This window comes from Festucalex cinctus, chromosome 4, assembly GCF_051991245.1.
Source record: "Festucalex cinctus isolate MCC-2025b chromosome 4, RoL_Fcin_1.0, whole genome shotgun sequence".
Lineage (NCBI taxonomy): Eukaryota > Metazoa > Chordata > Actinopteri > Syngnathiformes > Syngnathidae > Festucalex > Festucalex cinctus.
Genome location: NC_135414.1, coordinates 17,739,451 through 17,766,994, shown reverse-complemented (window position 1 = coordinate 17,766,994; position 27,544 = coordinate 17,739,451). Strand labels below are relative to the sequence as shown.

Genomic DNA, 27,544 nt, shown 5'->3' with positions numbered 1-27,544 from the left:
TTTAATCTATGATCGTTGATAGTGTAGGGTACACGTTGCTGCTGCGTTTCGGTTCTCAGTACACACCCTAATGCCCAGCCGCTGGAGAGCTTGAGTGTCGTTCCCAAACCTGGATCAAGGGGAAGGTTGGGCATTTGATGTACGAAATGACTTTTTATGGTAGCCTGTGATGGGATTAGCCGAAAAGATCATCTACGCATGCTCCATATTTTTGACTGATTTGTGATACATTGCGTAAATGCCTTTTGAGATTTAATGAGAGGTTCTGCGACCTGCTTGTTGCTGTAAAACACAACTTGACAAATAAGATGAAAACAAAGGGGCAAGTAGTCACACATGGGGGCACCTTCAACAGAGCAGAGTTGATGAGAAATTGGGGGTGAAGGTAACAGTAATACAAGTGCTGTACATTAAACACAAGAAATACACAAGAAAAATAAATTCCTCAACAGAAAGGAAAACAAACAATTTGAAATTTGTGCTCAACTTTTGATGATATGAATCGATGAACTGTATTTCCAGAATGGCCTGATGCTGAGAGTTACAGAAACTTGTCCAGAGCTCAACTGTTCTGTCAGCGAACAGATATTAAGGGATGGGAGATGCTGCAATATTTGTCAAGGTATGTCTGTCCCTTAGCATGCCCGTCTGTTTCAGGGATGACTTTTTCCCTTCACACACACAAACCCTGCGCTGCGAGTAAACAATTTAGAGACAGATTTAGCGATGCTAATACACAATCCACCCTTGCTATATTTGTTCTCATTGTAATCAAGTATAAATGTTTCTTGGCTGAGATACCTGAGCAGATTGTCATTTTCCCAAACTCTTTTGCTTTTTTGGGAGTTAATACTGGGGGAAATCCAACATGATCTGGTAAACATACAGAGTAAACACAGTAAAGTGGTTGTCACTTATAGATGCACAGTGAAAGAGTGTATATTCTGCACAAGGGAAAGTTATGTAGTATTGAGTACAAGAGGATGATACAGAACGAAAAGATTAACACTGGCCGTTGAGAGCAAAGTAAAGAAAAGAACATTAAGTGGAAGGATGGCTAGCGAGAAAGCAGTTGATGGGAGGGGATTCAAATTGGGACCAATATAAGATGACATATTTACTTCACCGTATTGAAATTGGCGTCGGAAATAAATGTGGGCAAGGGGAGAATTTATTTTGTAAGAGATAGCAGATTAAAGTTGTCAACAAACTAAAGTGTGACTTGTACTTTAATTTTAAATCTCCTGCGTGACCGAGGTTCCGTGCTTAGCAATTTGTCGGGCTCTAATTGATTGTGTGTAAACATCTGATTAGATTTGGTTTAATTTTATTATGGGTTGTGCTTCATTTTGACATGCCTTGTAGGAGGAGAAGGAGGAGGAGGAGAACACCTCCTAAATCATTCATTTTCTGGCCAATAATTTGTAAAAATAACAAACGTATGAGGTGACCAAAAATAAAAAAAATTACCAAAGTGGAAATGGGATGGCTGGATGTCAACCATTTTTTTCAAATATGTTACCATGACACTAAAATTAATCTTGTTTTCAGGTCTTCAATATTTTAACTGTCTACCTTTGTATTATTTTATGTTCCAGGTTATGACTTCTGTGCAGAAGGGGTCATCTGTGGAGAAAACTCTCTGTGTAAAAACAGAGATTCGAAAGCGGAGTGTGAATGCAAGAGTGGTTATGCCTCCATTCACGGGGATTCTACTTACTGTGAAGGTAGGGAGTATGTACTACATTTTTGATTATTATTATTTTTACCAAGCACAAACTCTGGGATGACTCATGGTGACTTTTTGCAAAAGAAAAGCATTTCAGCTTTGGTGTTAAATGTGCATTATTGTTCATCTACATGACTCACAACTAAGAGCAACAGTCAGAATATTAATCATATGTATTCATTATTTGTTCAAAAAAATGTTAAACTAATTGAAATATGGCTGCATCTTTTAGTCATTGATACAGTAATTTCATAATAATTCATAAAATTGAGTTAAAATTAAAAATATGTACTGTACTGTAAAAAACGAGTGTGATATTGATTTGTGTTGAGGTCATTTTTTTCTGCCACTAGTTGGCACAATTACATTTGTAAGACTTTGGTGACAGCTCAGTGCATTTCTCTTTTCATATTAAAAGCTATCTCATCTTTAACATGAAATAACTGGTGAAATTCTGCACATTTTTTAAATGGTAAAATACAACTTGACCCCAGTCTCCACAAATATATGCATTATTATTAAATTTATTACTGCTAAATTTTGACATGGACGTGCTTGCTTCGTTGCGACTGGAATTACCCTAGTACAGGTTTTCCAAGTAAGGGGTCACTAATCGCCCGTTAAAATTTTTTAGTGTGGTTAAAGGAACTTTAAATTAACTCAAAATTTAAACACTAATTTTGACACCCCTAATGAACATACATAACAAATATGAGATTTAGAAACTCAAATTATTCTTGTTGTATCGCTATCCTGTCCTAGCGCCGCTTTTCTCGGCAACTATCTATTTCTCAACTATCCGGTTTTGTGGTTAAACTGCTTGACTGGATACCTCCTTTATTACTTTTCGTATCCACATTAGACAGTGTAACATCTTGAAGTGGGAACATATTGAAGTGATCCAGCCGAACCAGAACGGCTTTATCTAAGAGTGTCAGCTTGCTTGCCGTTTACTGATTTCTGGGCTTGGCTGCGCAAAACCTTGCCTCTGGGTGCTGGTACTTGTGATGGAGGCTAATGGTCGTATTTGATTAAGACGCTTGGGCATGCCAGTGGCCAGATTGAAGGATTTTCTCATTGCTGTTGTTTTTGGTTCGGCGCCACCCTGGATTGAATCGTCTGAACATGCTGAGAGCTGGGGAGCCTCGAGCCTTTCAGTCTGTTTGCGTCTGCTTGATCTGCGTGGTAAAGAGGTTTACCCAAAGCTCCACTCCCATCCAAGATTGTCCGACACCATGTGAGTGAGGATGGGAAGACGCTGATTGTTGGATCAACAATGTAAATCGGCAAGCCACAGCATTACCCATATTTAGGGATTTCCCCAAGGACAGCTCAAGTTACTGTTGTAAATGGATTAGCTGTAATCTTCTTCCCCGTTCGCTTGTGATGCATGTGACATGACTTCTTTATTGCCTCCAAATTCAGACTTAATTAGTAAATGTTTTCTTGTATTTTTCTTGTATTTTTATTAACAATCATCAACTTCTGTATACTTTTAAAATACAATCATATAACATACAATAATCATAAACGTTCAAATAATGTTAAACTTTTGGTGTATCACCAGCAGCTGCCAAACATACGCATCCTTAACTCGTTTGCTCCCAATAACGTGTAAATACGTTTGTTTGTTTTTTAATGTTGTAAGTGTCCCAAAGATGTTTTTTTTTTTTTTTTTTTTTTTTTTTTTATGGTAGAGCATACAGAAGGCTTTGATGCAGCCTCTCAACTGCAAAGAACAGTTGCAGAAATGGTAGTTATTACACAAACGGCCAGCAGGTGGCAGCAGAGCAAAGGAGATCAACCAGGGCCATCGAGAAAAAAAGCTAAATTACTTACAATTTAAATAGATTTGTGAAAATTGATGAAACTTAGCTCTCTTCTAATGCTAATTGCTGCAAAACGGAAACAGATAGAATCATACTTTTTTTTCCTGATGAAAGAAGAGACTTCAATCTTTCTTTTGCTTCTATAGCAATTGAACACAATATTCTGTGGGACTTGCAAAATCAGTCAAAATCCAGTAAAACAGCCGGGAGCGAACGGGACTGCTTCTGTGAAAATGGCTGGGAGTGAATGAGTTAAGAAAAAAGAAAAAAAAAATATTCTAGCGTTATGACTTTGTATTTACCCAATTATATTGCATGGACAATATTATGTTGCTTGTGTCAGCTCCAGCTTGAAGAAGGCAGGAAACTGAAAGGCGTGTTTACTGTAGGAGGAATAGTAAACATACTGTATATAGGCACATGCTAATGATGCTTGGTTCCTAAATGATGTATTACAGCTTGTGGTCTAACAACACTGTAGAATGAGTCTTTCATTTAGCGGTCTACTCTGTATATGCTTATATATTTAATTAAAAAGTAAAAATATGTGCATGTTTCATCACTTTGCGTGCATTCTAAATCCTCTTTTCACTACAAATAATTGCAGTGATGTGGATGAACTCAAAAATATGGATTCGAATATATAGTTTGACGGGACTGGCAACTGCACAGGTGTTACTCTAACACAGAGGTACGAAGAGTCGTCAAAAATTGTACCCCAATACGAGTACTGTTACTTTATATCAATATGACTGAAGTAAAAGCAAAAACTATTCCTTCAAATTGTTGCTGGTGTAAGAGGAAGTAAGTATGAATTCAGAAATTACAGCATCTACAAGATGCTGTTTCATTTGGTTGTATTTCTTCCACATTTTTTTTAGTACTGAATAACTGGTGAGCAGCTTTGGATTACTTTTTAAAATCAGAGCTTGAATGTAAATACACATATATATATATATAATAGGGTTGGACAAAATCACCTTTTTCCAACAATATCATGTTTTAATAGTTTATAAAATAATATAAATTAAGTGCACAAATAAAAATAAATAATTATAAATATAAATGATTGTGTTTATATAACTTAATTATGTTGATTTATTCACATTTTAATTGCAGCGCGGACATGTTGCGTTACTTAAAAAGAATGACTGTTGCCATTAGGATGTTCTCAACTTGGAAGTGGAGTTTTCATACACTAAAATGTGAATGAAGACTTTTAGGCAAACACATTGGTGCTCTTTATGTATTCTGCTTCATATCAATTCATCACTTGGAAGACTTTGGTTTTGTGTTGAGCCATGGAGACTACGTGTGGTCATGTGACTGTCTGCCTGGCTTTGGTTGGTGAAATGAAGTCAACCATCACTCATGTTTATATTGGTTTGGTAAAACAGTGTCATTTCTGACAATCCAAAACAAACAAATAAATAAATAGATAAAAATGCAAGTCGCGAGCGGAATGTAACGGATTAAAAGCTATGTTTCACAAAAGTAAAAACTGTTCAGTGAAAATTACTCTGACAAGTAAATTTGATCCAAAAGTTACATTTACATTTGTAGATGCAACGTCGCTGTCGGTGAGAAATGCTTCAAAAGGCTACGACGGGCTTTTCTCTTTCCAGTCTTTGCGTATCCATGATGCTGCTCCATATCGTTATAGATTATTTTTTTTTCCGCATTTGTACTAATGGGCTTATGATCATCTTATTATCCTCATCAGCTCTTGTTTATCCTGTCAGTGAGTCTCACAGCATATCTGAATCCTCGCTCAGTGCCTGAGGACACAGACACATTAACGCTGGTGTTGTCTAGCTGACAGTTCCCTAATTACGGCCTAAAACAATGATGCTTCTGTTCAAACACAATTTCTTAAACCTAATCAGCATCATCTGTTGAGACTATAATCTGAAGACAACACGATATCCATCATTTGAAGACTCAATTAAACAACATACTGTACACTTGAAAATAATGGGGGAGGAGATTATGGGAAAGACTAGAGCAAAATAAGAACATTTGTTTAGACTTGGTGTTTTGAGTCCAACAACCCATTACATTAGTAAGTTAAAGTATTACGTTAAAGTGCATGTTTCTTTTTTTTTTTTTAAATCTGAGAATAAACTGCAATCCCTGGAGAAAACCTACGTAAACAAGGAGCGAACATAACGGTAGCACTATCTTATCCTGAAGGACTTTTACAACGGTGTTTATTTATGTAATGGTACTGTAAATATATATATATATATTTTTTAACCCATTTTCATTCCAGAAGGCTTTGGCTTTTTGTATTTGATTTTTGGATGGTTGTTCATATATATATATATATATATATAATCTTGATAACAAGAAATACACATTTTGAAAAACAAAACTATATAAAATACTGAAACTAATAAAAACTAAATAAAATGAAGCTTAAAAAAAATAGACCTAATATATACCAATGATTCAGCTCTGAAAAATACTTAATATTAAATAAATAAATAAGAACTCAAAATGAAACAAAAATTGACTCTAAATTAACTCTGGTGTGGTCAGATAATGTTTAAAACAAATTCATACAATAGAATGTGAACTGAATTTGACTTGAATTAAAATATGTATGATACATATATACAGTACAGTAAAAATAAAATGAAATAAACTGAAGCAGAGATTACAACCAAGAACCAAGGCAGTTCTACCGAAATGCTCCACTCAGCACATATATTATATGGAAATATAGTATAAGTTTTTTTTGTTTCGATTGGTTTTGTTTTTTAAGGGTTTGTTTAGCAGGAGCTTCCTGCTGTTTACAACCACCATGGGTGGATTCCATGAAGCCATTTGCTTTCTGTTGTCCTAAAATCCCTCAGCAGCTCTAACTCAACCACACAACTGCAGTTATGTTTGTGTATATGTGGCATTGGTTTCATTGCTCTTCCATTTGTTTTCAATAAATGCTGACCTAATTAACATGTTGAAACATAATTTCCGTGATGTCCTCTCCACTTCACATGCTCCATGAAGGGTTGTATTCTTCGACAGTAATCCGTGATTCTGCCCACTGGGCTTTTTTTTTTTTTTTTTTTTTTTTTTTTAGCTGCGGGTAACACGATTAGAACCTACTGTGAGGCCAACACATCAAACCTAACAGGGCCATTTCTGTTTGTTCAGCTCACTTTCATTTAGCCTCCAGAGCAGCTGGACTCACTCGCCTCAGACATCAAATGTATGATGTGTCCCCTTAGCTAACAGGCTGTGGGGAAGCGCTTTATGATCCCCGCGATCTCAAGTCAATCTCAGCTGACAACACAGCTGCTTTCAGCATTTCTTCTCTTTTTTGCCCTTCACTTTTCTGACCTTTGCGTCAAAATGTTTTGTATTTACACTTTACCTGTCGGACGTGGTGCACAGCTTTATTAAAGTATATTCGTACGCTATAGTGTGAGGTAAAGTTAAATTTGGAATGGCATAAAAAAAAAAAAAACAGTTACTGTAAAATCCTGTGAAAATCAAGGTAGGATACAATACATGGGGTTTAATAAGAAATGAAATATTTCAAATTATTTAAACTCCTACCAGTACCTAGATAGTACCTAGAAGTTGTATGTATTAATAAATAAATAAATAAATAAATAAACATTTAAAAGCAATTACAAACATCAAACATTCAGTGACTGTTCTTTGATGGGTAGGTTTGTTAAATACTTTTGAGTTCCTTTCTGGTGTCAAATATGTTTAGTTTTATTTCTAATTCAACTGGGGTCTTCATAGCTGATCTGATTTACTGGTCACTGAACTACACTGACGCGTGTAATTTCTTTTGGAAGTTACTTGTAAAAGATTGTTTCTTCCCACAATTTTGGACCCAGTAGTGATGCAATGAGCTGAGATTGTCCGGAACATTTAGCTGGACAGTGAGGAACTGACAGATCATCACAGCAGCAACAGCGAGATTCCTAATGGTGGGAGGCCGCGGCATCAAACACACCAGACCGATCCATGGGAGTGCCAAGCGGCAAGATTCATATCCTCACAGTTTGGAAATGAGCTAATCAAGGGCAGCGCCTGCCTGCAGAGCTTCCATAGCGAGGATGAAAGCGTGTTTGTGAGCTTGCGTAGATGCCGTGGGATTGCAGATAAACTCGGCTAAACATGATGTCTCCGCAGTCTGCTTTTTACTGGCTGCTAAATCTTTTTTGCCTCCAAGGTCAAGTCCCACATAACTGGACCACAACAGAAATGCACACTTCTGCACCGTCACCGTGTATCACAGACTTTTTTGTTTTTTTTTGCTCATCTTACGTGTATATCAGAGTGGAGTCATTAATGGTAATGCTCTCAATGCTGTGAAGAGGGACCTAATGCAAAAAAGAATGTGGCATATTGATTGGGAGCAGTTGGTAATAACCCTCATTTGTCCTTATTCAGCCTCAGTGATGGGAGCAGAATTATGCATCTCTCTCCTGCGGGATTGTCCAAGGCTACCGACTGAATTGTGCTCACTCAGTTGGCATTACAGAATAATTGGCTCTGTTTGTTATTCTGCAAATCAATCGGGTTCTCGGTGGGAACCCTGCCTTTGAGGTTTAAAAAAAAAAAAAGGATGTAATGACAGGGAACACATATGGCATATGCTCCTCCTCCATTTGGTACGTTGTAGAAACGAGCTGGGGGAGGAGGCCCTCGAGTTATGCAATGAAGAGGAACGCTAATGTGCAAAGGGAAGCTTTTCGGGTTTCCGATGCATTTATGTCCCAGCTGGATCCGAATATCAGGTCAATCTTGACTCTCTAGCGGTTAGATGGCTGATAGGGATTTAAATAAAAGTTTCGGATGGCAACATACTTTATTGAAGTAATGTATCACTTTAACTTGGGCTGTTTTTGGATGAAATACAGGCAGAGACTGTCTTGATATGACTTCATGTATCACACCAAGATAGTGCAACCAAGTCTGTATATTATTTTTCATCTAAAAGTTGTTTTTACCTGCCGTTATATTTCGCTGCCATCAGGTGGAAGATCTCCAAAAGAAACATTTTTTAGGAGAAAAAAAAAGTTTATTTATCCATTAACATTACATTGCCAAAGAGAGCAACCCATTTTCAACATTTTTAAATTGGACAATGATTTGTTAAAATAACCACATGCGGACTGACCAATGAGAATGAATGCTTATTTTCGGCTTCATACACAACACAGAAAAGCAAACACAAATATTAAAAATTAGTTGTTTTTACATTTAAAACTTTTCTTAAACCCCAACAGAGAAGTACACAGCTTCAACACATCATTCATTAACCATTAACCATTCCACAATTTTACACCCCAAACTGAATAATGTCTATATTTCAATGTTGGTCCTCACTTTACATGTTTCAAACATAGATAAACCCCTTAAATTCCAGTTCTCTCCTCTTAATTTAAAACAAATCCTGAATAAAAACTTGTCAGCTATTGTTTACTCTACCAAAAAGTATTTTATGTATTTTCAAATACATGATAAGACGTTTTTGGGCTACACACATTGTAAGTGTTTTTCAACAACTAAATCCTACAAGCGGCTTCTCACTTTTTTTGCTCATAGTAATTATTCTCAACAGGGAGACAGTGTGCATAATGACAGTGCAAGCTCATGTCCTGCTATGGGAAAGTAGAGTGAATAGTTAAGTGTGATTTTAATTGTTATTCACATGTTTTTCTCTTGTTGTTGGCTCATTTTGTATGTAGGCAATGGATGCTGATTTGCGGTTCAATAACTGGCTGCAAAGAAGTGGCCATCATGTGACACTTAAGATTTCTTGAAGTCGAGCAGTTGGCATATGTATACAATTCATAAAGGAACATTAAGAATTTGTCTTAGGAATTTCATTTTGGAGTCTATATTATAACTCAAAACCAAACAAACTCTGAGTGAGGCCCATTGTGCCTTGGGTTAAAATTTGTAGTTCCCTGTAGTTGTTAACTTAATTTGTTCGTAGGCTGGGATGCTTGAAGTGCTCATTATAAATTAATATTAGTAAGTTTTATTGGCCCGTACGATATCACATCTATCTTGCAGTGAATATTTGTTTTAAAAACTCTTCTGGGCCATCAATATAGCGGTATAGAAAACAATAACAACATTAAAAAATGCCCAGATGTGGTTGGTTTACACACTGGATAGAGTGAAATTTACTTTCTTGTGTGTCCTTTATAAACAGACAGAGTGCATGTATGTGTGTATGTGCAATGTTTGTGGCCTTTCACCCTCCTGTGAAATGCTGGCAAAGGTCTGCTGGAGCCACAGTCACAGGACTCTGGTAAAAGGTCACCCAAAGACCTGGAATAAATTTCATTTCACTGAACAACAGTGTTGCTCAGTGAAACACTGTCGCTCCTCGGTAACGCACACACGCACACACACAGCAGCCTTCAAACTCACTTTTGGGTGGCATCCATCTCTGCCATCTGCACGACACCGACTGCATGTGTTCCAATGCCGTCCTTGGCATCACCCCGGCGCCTTGCCTCATTCCTCATATGGTTATTTATCCCTTCTTATTTCCGTTCAATTTCCGATCCATTTTGGAGATGCGGGGATTGCTGTGCTAATCCCTAACACCAGAGGGCTTGCTGCCCAGCATGGTTGCTGGGATAAAATGCTCAAATTTCCCCTGGAATTGAGCCTAAAATTTAGCACTCAAGCCAGCTTGCAGCTATTAATTTGTCCCAAGTAGCCAAATAGGCAGGATTGCAACTTTTTTTGTTTTGTTGCTATGAAAGAGTTTTTTTTTTTTTTTTTTTTTTTTAAATTATTATTACATTAACAAAGCTCTCTGTATCTCTTTTTGACCTTTCACAAAAAATACAAAAGTGCAAAATGGCACCATGTTTTAATTTACTGTTAGTCTGGTCCATAATTTGAATTTTAGATTTTGGGGTTGTGTTGGATGGGCAAGGTGGGGGGAATTAATGACAATGAGTACCTTTTACATGCAGTCAATAAACCCTTTAAAAACGTAAATATTGGCAATATTTGGGGTTTAAAAACCCCAAATAAACCCATGGATTACCCCTTTTCTAACCCAAATTATTGTTCATTTGAACGCATTTGTAATACCTCGATTGAATGTGGCATTGTAAGTCTGTGCTTCTGCCGCGCAACTCACCAGAGATACTCAAGCAGAGGTAAACAAACATGACGAGGCAGGACCAACCCACCATGAAACCGACTATTTAGTGTGGTGAGTAACATGAATATACTTTCTACTTTGTACGGTCAATAGAAGAATATACGGTCTTTTATTGACCGTAGAAAGTTAAAAAGCGGAAATGATGTCTATTTGCGTAAAGAGGTACAATATGGTCATCCAATTGAGCACAATGTAAAGGGATTATCCTGAATAATTTTTACCTCAACCCAAATGTTGACTGCATGTAAGCAGTAGTCAATGAGAATTATTTTTTGTTCTTTATTATTGTTATTTTTAATCACTGATGAATGAGGAAAAAATGGGCTGCAGGTAAACAACACTGTCATCCGTTGCCAAAGGGACGGTGCTAAAGCACCACTAGGGGTCTACCTGTGCATGTGCCTGCTCCACATAACTTTGTGTGTGTGAAGAGAAAATGTCAGCCAAGACTCCAAAATGTTCCGCTTTGTTCAAGGATTTATTTTTTTGCCGTCAGACTGCATTTCAAGGATTTTGCCTTGCAGTAGTGATTTTATGCTCAAGTGCATCCGAACGGTTTATGGTCCAAACATTCTTCCAGGCTATCCGATATTCATGTCATATTTAACTACTGACAATTAAAGCTGCCAGCAGCATTCCATGCTAGTTGTCATAGCTTTAATTGCTTTAGCGTATTTGAGATGAGCTGTGACTTTGGACGGAGCCTATTCCTTCGGCAATCAGCATATTGTTTCCATAGTATCACCATTAAAAAAATGCTTCTACATGTGAATTTAACCCCTTCGGACCGATAGTTGATTGCAGTGGACATAACATATTTGTGTGTCTAAACCAATAAAACACAGAATTTGGATGTTGTCAACATTTCTGCTCATGATTGGATCTTAGCTAACCAATCACAATCACAAAGTTGATTTGCATGATGTTCATGTTAAAAACGTTACATATAAGCTTGTTAAGTTTACAACACGTTGCAGCCATACTATCCTGGCGTCCACTATAACACATAAAAACATGACATAACCGCAAATTTTTTCCCCCATGTTCTTATGTGGGAAAAGAGTCAAAATCATCATCATCAAAAAAAGAAAAAAGAAAATGCCCATCAGAAAAAATTGCGGGTCTTAATATTAAGGGATTAGAGTTTCATCTTGGAATCGTTTTCTTGTGACATTGAATAAAAAAAATTTGATCTGCACATTTACATACATACTCTTTATCTAATTTCGAATTTCTAATGTAATTTATCTAAAAAAGTGAAAGCATATCTGATCTTGTTTTTTAGTTTCTTCCTTCAAAATTCTCTACATTTGTCTATATTTTAACATGGCACCAACTGTGAGAGTTTGGCCTATTTATTGTATATTCCACCTTAAGCAAGGGGTTAAAATACTTGCCCTTGCTGTACAAAGTTTTTATTACGATGACTAATGTAGAGGCAGTGCAGGGGAGACTCGGGTTGAGATTCCCTAAAATATCTGCCGAACGCTGCCAGCTAAAATACAAGATGCTCAAAGTTAAAAATGCCTCTTCTTGCTGCACCTGTGGCTCGCTTCCCAAGTATGCCAACTGTGGCTGTATTTGAAGAATCTATTTCGTCTTTTACTGCGGCAGTGCACGTTGCCGGCACATTGAAGGAAATACTGCGTAGTTTATTCATTTATTATGACAATTGTCATTTATGGTAAATCACCTTCTGACGGAAATATATTTTTCTATCACAAAACACATAGTTGAGTTTGTGTTCTGAAAATTATTGTGAAAAGACTGTTTTAGAGTCTCATTGGTACATTGCAGTCTTTCATGTGTACGTGTCAAAATTTTTAACACACGACGGCATTTAAAAAAAAATAAAAAATAAAAAAATACCAGTAATTACATGACTAACCTGATGTATAATAGAGGGGCTCACAAGTCATGTTAATGTCATCTTTAGTGGAACAAATCTGTCTTGGACTTGCTTCCTTTCACCTTGCCAAACAAATTGCCTTAAAATATGAATGTCTTAACTCTGTAGAAGGCAGGATTGCAAGAGTGAGTAATAGCCTAATTGCAGCTCAGAATTATCCCTAATGAAAATCAGAATTATAACCATTCTTTTTATTTGTTTGCACGGTGAAAAGCCCGAATTATTGCACACATTTAATACGGGATCACTGTAATATTGAGCAACACAATTTTCCACAATTTTGGCAGATAAGTATACATCACCCGTGAAGACTGGATTACTGCCACCACGGTACAGGGACCTGCGTACTATAATTGTGGCTATATAATATATTACATTAGTAAGAGGATAACTGCCTACTACCATTGGTAGTCATGGGCACAATTTTTGTTTTGGCCAAGGATGTTAAAATAATTTCCAAACTGCGGCTAGAGGTCCATGAACAGAGCAAAAATGTCTAATTCATAGTGCTTGCACTTTGAAGCCTGTTTTAGGTTGCATTAGCCCACACGATCCAGAAAGAGAGCAAAAACAGAAAGAGGAGGAAAATAGAAATAGAATCAAAAGAGAATCGGATGCAGTAAATAAATACTTCAGCCAATGTCAGCCAGTACTGTCAGAAAAGCTTCCAATGTGATGTTTGGTGCAATCATAAATAACATCTGTGGTTGTGATTGACACAAAGGTAAACTGTCTCTTATCTGTTCACACACGATACATAATCACCAAACCAAAATGGCTGCTTGCTTGGCAAAGCCACAAGGGCACTTATCAGACGATTAATCAAAAGCAAAGCATCGGCGTGGCTGTCACCTGGCTGTTGAAATGTGTGTTGATGTACAACTTCAATAAGACCGCAGTGCAACGGGTTCAGGATTCATTCAGTTTTATATTTCTGTTTTAGATTTCATGACACGTTCATGCTTCGTACTGCTCATGCCCAGTTGATTATTATTATTTTTTTAATGTGTTAAAATGTTTGACGGTGTATGCAAGTACAAAATTAACACCTTGTTTGCCAAGGTATATATATAACACTTTACTTACTTAAAAGTATTATTTTCATAATAATTATTAGTGTTGTTCCGATACCGAGACTGGTATCGGCAGGGGCGCCGATACTGCATTAAAACAGTGGTATCGGTGAGTACTCACAAGTAACATGCCGATACCATTAATTCTAATGCTAATATAGGATTTTGGATGCAGCATCTTGTGTCTTGCTCGTGCACGACATTCACTGATATGTGAAGAGATCCTATTGGCCCTTTAATGCTCTGAACCAATGGCAGGACAGCTTTTTCATGCTGAGGGGAAAAAAAACCTTAGGTATCGGTATTGGCCGATACTGCAAAGGTGGGTATCGGAATTGGTATCGGGGGCCAAAAAACAGTATCGGAACAACACTAATAATGATTAATTTTGGTAAAAGCCAGGCTCTAGTTTTTGTTGTGCGCTCGCTCTCTCGATAGATAAAGTCTAGGCGTTTAAGTTTAGGCTACTCCGATGTCCTGCAGCGGACATGACGACTAAAATAACTAAATAAATAATCCATGACTGTTAAATATGCATTTCAAATGACTGATTATAGTTTTGACATAGAAATGTTTGTCAACGAATTTTTGTGGTCGACCAAACCGAGTTAGCTGACTAATTTTCCCCAACGCTTGTTTGAATAAAAGTCCGCATTACTGCAGCATGAGTATTTTTTTTTTTTGTACAAATTTCAAGTTTCACACATGCATTCATGCCATGAGAAAAAAAACAAAACATTTTTTTTCCTAATTCGAAACATGGTTATAAATTTAATTAGTACCGTATTTTCCGCACTATAAGCCGCACCGAAAAGCCTTCAATTTTTTCAAAAGCTGACCATGCGCCTTATAATCCAGTGCACCTTATATATGGATCAATATTGAGCCGCAACAGGTCTCGCTGTCAAGACGCTATCGGTGACCCTGCACGATCGGTGACGCGCATGCACAGAAGATCCCGCCATCTTGGATCGCTAGCTAATACTAATACTTTACCTCAGAGAAAATAATAAAACAGCTGTTTATTCATTTTGGGAGTGAATGGAGTTGGCAGAAAGCTGGTTTGTAATCTATTAATAAAGTTTGACTGACCTATCTGACCGTTTTGTTGACATTCCCTTTAGTGCAGCACCATCTAATGGATGCATAACGTAACCCCAGCCTCTACTGTAGAGCCTTATATATGGAAAAAGTTTTAAAATATGTCATTCATTGTAGGTGCGCCTTATAATGCGGTGCGCCTTATAGTGCGGAAAATACGGTACACAAAACGAACTATGTATGAGCTGCACACAAAATTACCGTGTTCAAAGAATAAAACCAACAAAACATTATTCAACAACAATGTATATTTACTTCAATGTGGCTTTTGTAGTTCCCATACAGAGACAAGTTCGGAAAAGCCAGCGTCACCTTGTCAAGTGACACTCTCATCTTATTTTGCATCAGTTCGTTCCTTTCCTTTGTTTTCCATCCAACATCCTCAAGAAGGTTTGCTCCCATTGATCAATTGTAATAAGCGGTATGCAGCCAATAATGGAGCGTGACGTCAATTGGTACGAGTGGGAAGAATGATCTTCACCTCCGCTGAGATTGACTCATCCAGCCCCTGGGGTTCGATCAAGCTCAGGTTAAGAATCATTGCCTTAAAGTAAATCCAGCAATTGCTGCACCGTGTGTAAATCACACTTTTATATATATTTTTGTTATTTGCTGCATTTTAGGCATTTAGAATTTCCAATATAATAAAGAACTGCTCGTTGTAAAAGGCAACCCGGGGATAAATTAACTTTCATTAAGTGTGTGTTGTCTGTCAGTTGCAGTCTATCGAGTATAGAATTTAGTTGTGGTTCTGGATAAGTGAATCAAACCTTGGAAGAACAGCAGCCAGAGCAACTGATTCTCCTCGAGATGCACTTCATATCTGCAAGCTTCTATTGCAGGTTCCACAAATGAAATATGTATAGGATGGAATAAAACAGTCTCCTTGTCTTGTCCCGTTATCCAACTGACGTGTAAATATCTGACAGGAAACGGTCAACTATTAAAACTTGCATGACTTCCTAATTAGCAAGCCTGTGAGTGACATAAACATGCAGAGATGACGAAAGGCAAGAATTGTTATGGGTCATTAACATCCACGTTTTGGGAGAAACCTGACATAGTAGAGAATCCAATGTTTCGTGAGATTGCTGAGGCTAAAAGAAAATGAATCATTCAAACCACAGCAGCAAACTCTGCAGCATCTGCTGCTCACTGGGCTCAACAAGATTTCTCCTCTCCCTGCAGCCTCACCTTCTGCTAATCAACACCTAACGTTTTTTGTTTTTTTTCCCATGCATATCACGTTTTCTGAGCTAAAGCGATCACCTCCTACTATCTCTGCTTTCTTCCAACTCACAATGTAATCTTATTTTTCATTTTGACATTGTGTAGAGTCTGACTTTAGATCATTGGTCCCCGGCATACTGTAGGGATATTATTATATTAGCGTGGTATGGGACTGTACTGGATGGGACCCAAGGAAAATATCAGCAATAAGGATCAAGATACAGAATGCTACGTTTACATTTTTTTTTTTTAAATATTCAAGCGTATGCTGTATTACATAATGAAACATGTTTCTGCTCACTGGGACCCATATTTTTGAGTAATGTGATTGTCATTTGGTATGATGGATGTTTTACTCAAGCAGATGTCACAAATAACCTGCACCATATCAGTGGCAACAGACTGCTCCCTGCCTCCCTAAATAGATTCATCCGTCCACATTATCTATTCAAATAATTTTCAGGGATGTGGAGTCGGCTATATCCCATCTATTTATTTATTTATTTAATTATTTATTGTTAATCCACTAAAGTTGAGTTAGATTGAGTGGATATACGGTAACTACAAATTATTATCTTCTGTATCTTATTTATTCTTAAACATCAACAAAATTAGCCTATGCGAAACGGTTAGCAATCGCCATTAGCATTAGCGTACTAGCGATTCCAATTGAAGGTAAACAAACTAGCATTTATTCACACATCATTATATAGTCACATCACTCATAATAGTGTCTTAAAAGACACTTAAAGATGACGCTTCAACAATAGTCCACAAGTCAGTTTTCCTGGCATGCTTCTCTTATGAATTTGCGTGTCATTAACAGACAGTTTTCTTGACTGTACTTTGTCTCATTCAACAGCCCCAAAAAAGCAATCCATAGGTGATGAAGATTATTGATTTATATCTTTGTTTATAGAGGTCAGGTGCAGAGCGTGATAGGCCTCCAGGTTAGTCTGAGGCAAGTGTGGGTGATGTTAGTGGCGGTGATGACAAATGAGTTTCAGAAAAATTGTGAAATGTTAGCAATAGTGAGAGTTGAGCTGAGGATACTGTTGTGATCGCAAATGATGCCAGTGAACAGATTTCAGCAGATTCTGAGATACATTCTCTTTGTTGATCGTTATTCACAGCAGCCACAAAATGCTGATAAGCTCCTCAAAATCAGGCCAGTGCTGGATGTACTCAAGAAAATCTTCCATTCAGCAGTTGGTACGTTTGAAAGAGTTTTGTTTGTCACAGTGTTGGATGTAGATGTTTTTTTTTTTTTTTTTGGCATCAGTCAGATTATGCTATGCAGGTTTTTGCTGGACGAGAAATTACATTATTATATAATGTTAACTGAAAAGATATATAGCTCAACAGTATGAAGGTCTGTGAAGAAAGATGAAAGGCTGAGGACAATAGCTGGATTTATGTGGAGCCATGTATTCCAATTAGAATGAATCCAAATGGCCAAACGGAATGAAAATGCTCTATATAAACACCTCAATCGGAAGGAAAAGGCTGAATCCAAATGGAATTCGGAAGCATGGTATATTCCTTTCATCAGTCCGAATGAGTGCCATGTAAACACTTCAATCGGAATGGATGCTGCGTCAGGTATGCGCATGCTCTATCTTTACGTAAATGTGTCGTGACGTTGGCATTTCCGTACCTAAAAATGGCGCAAGAGCGTGTCTGCGAGGGGATAACTTGTTTTAAAGTACCGTATTTTTCGGATTATACGTCGCTCCGGATTATAAATCGAACCAGCCAAAAAATGCATAATTAAGAAGGAAAAAACATATATGTCGCACTGGAATATAAGTCGCATTTTTGGAGGAAATTTATTTGGTAAAATCTAACACCAAAAACATACATGTTATCTTGAAAGGCAATTTAAATACAAAAATAAATGAGAGAACAACAGGCTGAATAAGTGTACGGTATACTAACGTTACATGACTGACATCCCTGGTAATGTCAGTAACGACGTAACATATTAAGAGTTTGTAGGGAGCGGTGACGGGAGTCGGAGGCGGAGTGTTGAAGCACGGAGCCAAAGGCTGGCGTTTTATTGACATCAGCTTCTGAGGTCTTAACAGCAACTCCCCACTCAGCTAGAAGCTAACAGGCTAACTCCCCTTTTCCACATAACAAAAACTTCCCACCCGGAACTCTCCCTTCGTCCCAACGTTCTGTGGGTGAATTATGTTCCCATCACTACAAGTTATTCATATAACTCTAGCATAAAGAACATGCTAACAAGTTTACCAAACTATCAGGTTCACTCCAAATCACTAAATCCAATGAAAGCTTCATCGTCGGTGTCACTTTTAAACAACTCCCCCAACTCGGGAGGTAGACGATGCGCTCTTCTACCGGCAATGTTGAACTTATCAACACAGGCCTAGAGCGCCCTCTTGCGGTTTAGTGTGAAAATAACATGTGAAATTATATAATAATGTGTTAATTTCACACATAAGTCGCACCACAGTATAAGTCGCACCCCCGGCCAAACTATGAAAAAAACTGTGACCCGAAAAATACGGTACTTGGAACTTATTTTTATCAAGATGTTGCATCAATAAAAGTGTTAAAACTATCACAACTGCTGTGCTAAACGACTCATGAACTCCATTTTACTAAATCACGTGACAACATATCTTCATTCAGAAGCATTTTAATGGGAATAACTAAAACAGCTCCATGTAAGCCCGTCTTATGTTTTGTGAACAGATTAGCGAAACAACAGCAAGAAAACGTAGCTAGTGGAATGTCATAAATTACCACAGTAGCAAAAATATTTTTGAAAACACCATTTCTGCATGAAAGGCTAAATAAGGTCAATAATAAAGAACACTGCTTCACTCTTTTAACTGGAAACCAACTTGAACTTCTCTACCCCTGTTTATGAATAAGGAAGATTCTGCCAAATATGTCAGGATCATCTGCAGACTGTTACTTCATGAATTAGAATTTACATTTAGCACGTTACATAAGTGGTGCTGTTTTTGTCATTTGCATACTTGCAGACTGCATGCATTTTATTAGAAAGGGATTGTTGGCTCAAAGATGACATGGCAAATTAATTCGGTGTGACATTTAGTTATGAAATAGCTGTTTATATTATTTTTCTGTTATGTTAACCCACAGCTGTGTGGAGGGTATCAAAAATTTGTTTCAACACCAACTTCAGTGTTAATCATCATAGTCCTCAGGGGAAGTATATATGATACAGCATGTAAAGTCATTAATGGGATTACAATTAATGTCTGTTAACATGATTACACTGGACCACCATAGCATACAGCTCAATCTATAATAAATGTCACTCTCCAGACATGAAACAAAACAAAAAGAAAGTGATCCTGCTACAGTTGTACATCAGAAGAAACCTTTTGCTACATTTCCTTCCATGCACATGCTGCTGTCCTGAGAAACAACAGAGGCAATCACTCACTGTGATTCCTCTGTTGCTTTGGCACTTAGCATTCACCTTGTGCAGACCTGGTTAGGAGTTTTGATTAGGACAAATGTGAAAGTCACATTGCAGTTAATAATTCACATCAAACCAAGAATAACTGACAGTGATACAGTGCTTTATTTTAACAACATATCAATTAATTTGTTCCTTTCACATTCTCTAAATCTGCATTTAATGTTTTTCACCAGTTTGTTGGGAGACTGTTGGGTTATTAATGACATATTGAACGCGTTTGCTGTGTTTGTTTGCCAAGCTTTTTGTCCTAGTTCTGCTCTGCTGCTCTTCTAAAGTGTTGGTGCCACTGTTTCCTCTGCTTTGTAATTTTCATTGCTTAGTAATGAGAATGTGTCATGTCAGCACCATCCCAAACGAATACAGTGAATATTTGAAATCCCAGTAGTTCACAGAAGAAAGCAAGCCACATTTTTAACACATAAATGTAAAACAGATATTAGTCATTCCAATGAGGGGCTACATATCTATCGGAAAAGTATATTATGTTTGGGGGGTATGGGAAAATATTGTGACAGTGATGGAAAGTGATGCAGAAGCTTTCGTTGACTACTGTGGTTTGCGAATGCCTTGGGCTGTTATTACTTTTCCCACTTCTGTTGTAGGACGAAACAACCATGCATCCATTTATTTTCTGAAGTAGCCTACTTATCCTCACACATCTGAAATAGTATTCCAATAGATTTTCAATTAATGTGTAATCTAATGCATACATATCTGCTTGTATATGAACCAAGTTGTACTAAACAGTTCTTGACCTTGAAGCAGAATAACTCGACTACTGCACATTCTTATTGATACATAGGGACAAAACCACCTACAAAATACATGTGCTCTTATATATTGACTGGAATTGAATTGACAAAGAGTAAATTCTTGGACAGCAGGGGGGGTCCTCTATACGTCCTCATCCATATTTTTCTTGAGATTCTAGCATTTTACAGTACAGTTCATGAGACAAGGAACACACTATATTTTCATATGTGGATTCGTCATCTATCTATCTATCTATCTATCTATCTATCTATCTATCTATCTATCTATCTATCTATCTATCTATCTATCCATCCATCCATCCATCCATCCATCTAGGGAGTTAGCTGGGTAGTTAGCTAACTTGCGTCATATCCAGATAGATAGATAGAAATCCCCTTGTTTAGTGTCTTTATATGTCATTGGCTGGAAGGAACTATTTTCAATCATTGCTAGCATTAGCAGAATGGCACTGGATGCAATTTATCCTCGTGCCAACTTAAACTACTGTAAAAGGATATCAGATATGTTACACTGGTGGGCCGATCAAACAGTTTGCCTGGATAAGACTGAAACATGGAAAGCGAAAAACAAGTAAAGCCGCGTTGGCCTCTGAGGAGGTGTGCTGTTGCGCTACAATATTTCATCTGTATTACCTTCTCTCTCACCTCCGTTTACTGGAGGTTGAGCTGACTTTTTTTTCTTTAAGATTTTTGCTGTAGAACACAAGTGTGAAGTGTGTGTGCTCATGATATCTGCAGTGTGCACCAGAAGAATGTGATCCTCATACAGGTTCCATGGAACGTGTGTTGATGTGAGTATGCATGCTGTACTGTAGTTACAATAGATTTTTTTGCCCTTGTGAGGGCTTCAACATTGTACAGCTCCATAATACGGAAATGTTTCTGATAGTTCACTGCCATTCTATCTATCTCAGTGATTTTGTAAGCACACGCTGAGCGACACACGCATGCTTACAAACACATAACATCATCTCAGCCAGCCGTGTGACTTGCATGAAATGTGCCTCTGCTGCAGAGCAGGAGCACATCTGACAGTTGCTCCCTGCGTCCTGTGCCCTCCCCCTGCTGCGCTTCTCTTCAGTAGCTCCATAAGATATTTATAAGCATTTTGATAGTTTTCTTCCACTCTCTATCATCCGAGGTGAATGCTGTCATGTTACATTAGTCCAAGAACCCCGCTGCTGTTCTCCTGCTCTGCAAGATCCAAGCACACGGCACTTCTTTTTAGACTGTGATAGAGTTCGTTGTGAATTATTAACAATATTAAGCAGCAAACACATCCTGCCTGGACTAGCAACTTGTTGTGGAATGGAAGCTGCAAGAAACTGATACAGTTCTGAGACTCCTCTGCAAATTAGTCGAGAAATAACAAACTTGCAAAACTCAGTTTAAAAAATGTATTAAAGGAAAAATGATCAAAGCATGTTGTACATAAAGCTGAATTACACTCAGTGGTCGCTACTATCTGCAGCTCAACATCACTAATTGTGTGACAGCCTCTGATTGTGAGAAGCTATGGTAGTAGCTATAGAAAAACATGAATAGCAAAAATGGGTTTTATATTCGGCTATAAAATATGACATACTGTACCTACCACAATATGCCAGTTAAATGGCATTCAGTAACCAGCTAGCTAAATTGTAGCACGCATTAAAAAAATATGTCTGGACCAAACTAAATTGAGTAATTTATCCATCCATCCATTCATTTTTTGAGCTGCTTGTTCCTCACAAGGGTCACAGGGGGTGCTGGAGCCTATCTCAGCTGGCTCCGGGCAGCAGGCGGGGTACACCCTGAACTGGTTGCCAGCCAATTGCAGTTGAGTCATTTATTTGTATTTCATGTAAGACCACATCATAAAATGCAAACAAATTATCCTGTACGTAAAGTATTTTACAAAGAAGCACGTAAAATTGTGCTCAAACAAACCTTGAAAAGTTTGCATCCCACTGAGGGGTAAATATTGACGAGGCTAACCATTGTTGATTTCACATCTGGATTTGTTCAAGGTTGCACATTTCCTAAATGCTCTAAGCATTCTCTAAACAGTCTTAATGGTTCTCTAAACTGTTTTGTCTTTCTTGTCACAAGTAAATTTTGTATCGTGAAATGTTGATCCCATAAAGTTTATATCCCACTGAAGGATGAACATTTGAGATACCAAAATTCAAATTTTTCTTTTTTGGGTACGCTGAAAAATCTTCGGAATCCCTAAGAGAACATGGATGGGGAACAAATTCATTTTGTTCTCTCACAAAAAAATTGCGTTCTCTCGCAAAAAAAAAAAAAAGCATTCCCTTGCAAAGATTGTGTTCCTTCGCAATATTTGTGTCCACAGAAAAAAAAACAAAAAACTTTGCGTTCCCTCGCAAAGATTGCGTTCTCTTGCAAAGCTTGCGTTCCCTCACAAAAATGTTTGCGTTCCCTCGCAGTAAATGCGAAAACGCAGTTTTGTTTTGTTTTTTTCTTTGCGAGTGGACACATTTTCATTTATTTATTTTTACACATTTATGTACTTCCTGGTCCGTTTGGAAACAGTAGCCTTAAAGGCATGGGTGAGAGGGGGCGGCACCATAGCATATATGTCTGCAGCAGCACCTTTTAGAAATAAAATTCAATTGCTGTAACCGCTCCATCCTCGTCACTTTTTGCTCACACCGAATTTGACCCATCAACTCATTAAAAAAAAAAAAAAAAAAAAAAAAGCATCCTCTCTAACTTGCATTATCTCGCAATCATTGCAAGGCAACGCAAAGTGCTTTGCGAGGGGACACAAATCTTTGCAGGAGAATGCCTTATTTTTTTAAATTATTTTTTTATTTTTTGGGGAGGTAGGACATGTAAAGAACGCAAGAGACCGCAAAGTTTTTTGCGAGGGAACGCAAATTATTTTACCCGTACCATGTATCAATCCACCCCCTACAAGCATATAAATTTTTTGCAAATTTTTCGGCTTTTTTCCCCTCAAATTTCTAGCGTTTCCATTCATTTTTGAAAATTTTGATGAGTATGAGAATACAAATAGGTGGATGCACTGGAAACTCACCTAGTCAAGGTTCCCAGAGTAGCTCATTACATACAGTTTACCATTATTCACATTCATTTTACTTCAACATATGCATGCACACATGCGCGCACACGCGTACTTGCACACACAGAAATTGGGGTTTGCCACTGAGTATAAGAGATGAATGGTGAAGTGCTCACAATAAACGAGGTGATTTCCGTGATGAAATAGAGCGATAAAAAGGCACAGGAGAAAGTGCATTTCCTCTCGCTTTCTTTCTTTCTCTCTCTCTCCAAGTCTCCCGCTCCGTCAGCCAACCATTCATCATGACATAGGCGTGATGGAGGACACATACACACAGACAGCAGATGAATCGGAACCTGAAATCAGCTCGAGTAAATCAGGTTTAAGTTTAGTGTTAAAAATTTGTCTGGCACAGTACACCTCTGGCAGGTGACCTTGAGAAGAAGGAAGGAACAAACCTGTGTGTTGCCTCTGGAATACTGAGGACTGAAAAAAGCGAACGTGAAATTGTTCGGAGGTCAAAGGCAAGGTCATGTTAGCTGCATCTATATTTTTACACTGGTAGGTGTTAAGTTGGAAATCAATAGACAGAAACTTTTATTGTTTTTTATTCTCCGTTTCTGGGATGTGATCTCTTGATGTTTGGATGTGCTTTCTCTTGTGCCTGCTTTTAAAAAGATGATTTCAGTTTTGATAGATGACGGCATCATTTAGGCAGTTTCATATGGCAGTTTCAATCAATCAACTTTATTTATATAGCACCTTTCATACATTAAAAATGCAACTCAAAGTGCTGGACATCCATAATACAATTAAAAAAAAAAGAAAAAAAGAAAAAAGAACCCCCCCCCCCCCCCCCCCCCACACACACACACACACACACACGCACACACACACACATCCCCATGATCGTACCCACAGACACACCCAAAACCCAACAAACACATGAAAACCACATCATGGCGGGGCACAGAAGTACCCTGTAAGGAAAGGCACCCAGGAGGAGTTCATCCACAGTGAGATGGATGTAAAATGACACAACGTTGGTTCTTTCAGCTTTTTAACAAATTAACAGTTGCCCAATTATTAATCTCTGTCAGTCCCCTGACCACTGTGTCCTTGTGGAGGTTGTGCACTCACAAGTACAGGTACCATACAACTCTTCTACCAAGCACCTTGCAAGTCCTCTAACTGGTTTCTTACCTCTTGGTCATACATGTGAAAAGCTTGTGGGGTCATGAAAAAAAGATGAGTGAAATGGCTGACGAGACTCCTGGCTGAAAGCAAGACCCTCATGTTGCGCTGTCATGCCCAGAGTAGGTGACTCCCTTCGGGGATAACAAAAGGTTAGTGCCTGAATTGGAGACAGGTGACTAAAAAAAGTACCTCAATAAAGACGATTTACAGCAAATCAAAGAGAAACAATAAATTAGCAATACAGTAATGCAATTTCTATGTGGTAATTTCAAGTTGACTATAAAACGATTACTTATGTTGAGGTGAAAGAAGATCGCCAAAATGTCATCACCTTGTCCAGAGTTTGTTGTCATTCCAGAGAAACAAATGAGCCAATTCCATGTTCGGAACCTCAGGCCGGTTGTCTTTTACATGGCGCAAATGATATCTGACCAGATAAAAGATGTCGCTGGCAAGTGTGAGGATTTCTTTTCCATCGACGCAGCTTATCTCTGTCTTGCTGTCACTGGCATTTAATTGCACTTCATGTATAAGCAGTGGAGGAAATCACATTACAAGTGGCTCTCCCTGCTGTTTGCGCCAGCGGCATATTTCATTCCACACGTTTCGTTTCCATAGATGTCCTTCAGACTGCCTTGAATGTCAGCTGCTCAGGGCATCAGGTTGCTGTCTCAATTATAAGTTGAGAATGCTTCAGTCGGTATGGAGATGGTGGTATCAGTGCAGGCAGCAAACGCTGATGGCACTTTGGTGAGTAGAGAGGACAATGGTGGAGCCAAGGACATGCTAATAGGTCATATCGTTGAATCAACTGATGTCATATGCAAATTTATGTAGAGGTTTACTTGTCTGATTTGTATGTGGGCACCGTGGATGAAATTCCCACTTATGATCAATGATGCCTGTAACGTACGACCTTAATAAATCCATTTTACACTACAGTAACAAGTAATCTGAGTTACTTTTCTCGGTGACGTAATCTGACTACAGTTACATGGAACAAAACTAATAATTAACAAATAGCATTCTGGGAATTCAAAATTTGCTTTCCAGTCTGGGGGAATGACATCACAAATGTGCCACGTCATGTTTCGACATTAACTCATTCACTCCCAGCCATTTTCACAGAAGCAAGCCCGTTCGCTCCCGGCTGTTTGACTGAATTTTGACTGATTTTGCAAGTCCCACAGAATATTGTGTTCTATTGCTATAAAAGCATGGAACCTATCAAAAGAAAGATTAAAGTCTCTTCTTTCATCAGGAAAAAAAAAAGCATGTTTCTATCTGTTTCCGTTTTGCAGCAATTAGCATTAGAAGAGAGCTAAGTTTCATCAGTTTTCACAAATCCAAAGTAATTTAGCTTTTTTTTTCTACATGGCCTTGGTTGATCTCCTTTGGTCTGCTGCCACCTGCTGGCCGTTTGTGTAATAACTACCATTTCTGCAACTGTTCTTTGCAGTTGAGAAGCTGCATCAAAGCCTTCTATGCTCTAGCATAAAAAAACAAACAAACAAAAACGTATAAATACGTCTTTGGGACACTTAAAACATAAAAAAACGTATTTACAAGTTATTGGGAGCAAATGAGTTAAAATAAAAATGGAGGTAGAAGACAGATTTGTGAGTTATACTGTCCCTATTTTGAGTTTGCTTCCCGCTAAATAAAATATTTATGCACATCATACATTCTGTGCTATTGACAAAGTAGTATCTAGCTTCAAAACACTATCCGTATGTCAAATTAAAAAAACAAAAATATATCAGTTAAGCACATTCAGGCTTAAAGAGAAATACTGTGTGACAGAATGTCCCCAAATTTAATCATTGTATTTTTCAACAATAAATGAAAAATAAAAAAGTTAAATATGTCAGGCCAAAACAGACGGCTTTAAAAATATTCACCACCCTCGATTAAGAGCACCAATGTTCTGATGAGAAAATGTGGCATCCTATAAAAAGACAAAGATACTCCATGCGGACTAAATGAAGGACAATAAGAACAGATAGCGGTAATGTTATCAGGTGATGGGTTTCCGTTTCACCCCGTGAAGGTCAACAATGACCACTCACCATCTCAAAACTCATGATTGTGTAATTTCCGCAAATCTTCTTATGTTGTTCACTCAATTTTTTGGAGGCTAGAGCAATACTCGGCCTACTGCACAGATTCACAGTTGACCTCTCAGAAGTAGAGATTTGTGCAGTCGCGCAGGACTAATCGACGAGGCAGACCAAGGAGATGGTTCTCAATCCAAGGGCAGTAGGTCGTTTCAGGCTGACCACCTTTCACGTTTCCTCCAGCCAGTATGCTGAGTGTTCGTGTGGTTCAATGTGCATTTGACAGGCTGACCCAGGTTCTTGTGGGTGGAACAGACGTATTTTAATGTGCAGTTATTAATTTCACCTGGTTGGGAATTCCTGCCTTAAAGTATAGATATAGTCACTCACAGTTCAGAAATGTAACCTGAGGGCATGTCTGGGATATTGGGACATTAGAAGCAGTCGTCATCCACTTAGGCTGCGTTCACACTGCAGCTCAATTCCGATTTTTTATTTTTTTTTCCCCCACACCTGACCGGGACCTCTTTTGTATGTGTATATACATATCTGATGTGCATACGATGCATCTGCACTGTGAACGCTCATCCGCACGCATCCGATAGATACGTCATCAAAAGCCTGATATGTTCTCTGTGCTGCTGGGAGCGAGTGCTTGGAAGGGGGACTACTTGACACGTCTGTGACTATATAAAGCTGTTTTGACTAACAGTGTTAACTTTTTATTTGTCTTTAATTTAATCGCATTTGAAACATTAAGCATAAAGTTAACATGGCGATATTAGAAATTCAGCCCTGCAGACGGTTCATCATGAACGGCGATGACGTGGCGTCCATGACGTACAAGTGTAGAGTATAATAACTGGAAATCATGGTATCTATTCAACATCATCACCAAATGAGAAGCAAATACATCTCATTAGAAATCTTCAAGCATATTCTGAAGTACATCCACGACAAATAGACTTA

The 27,544-nt window shown here is 38.0% G+C and overlaps 1 protein-coding gene across 2 annotated transcripts in view; it reads left to right on the top strand.

Annotated features, from left to right (window-relative positions):
- The window catches only part of LOC144017634 (protein kinase C-binding protein NELL1-like), a 144,770-nt gene that overhangs the window by 66,435 nt on the left and 50,791 nt on the right, over positions 1 to 27,544 (top strand). For both annotated transcript variants that reach the window (XM_077519407.1, XM_077519408.1), the window contains 2 exons: positions 523 to 622; positions 1,599 to 1,727. In XM_077519407.1, coding sequence (XP_077375533.1) covers positions 523 to 622; positions 1,599 to 1,727 — 229 coding nt within the window. The remainder of the gene's footprint in view (positions 1 to 522; positions 623 to 1,598; positions 1,728 to 27,544) is intronic.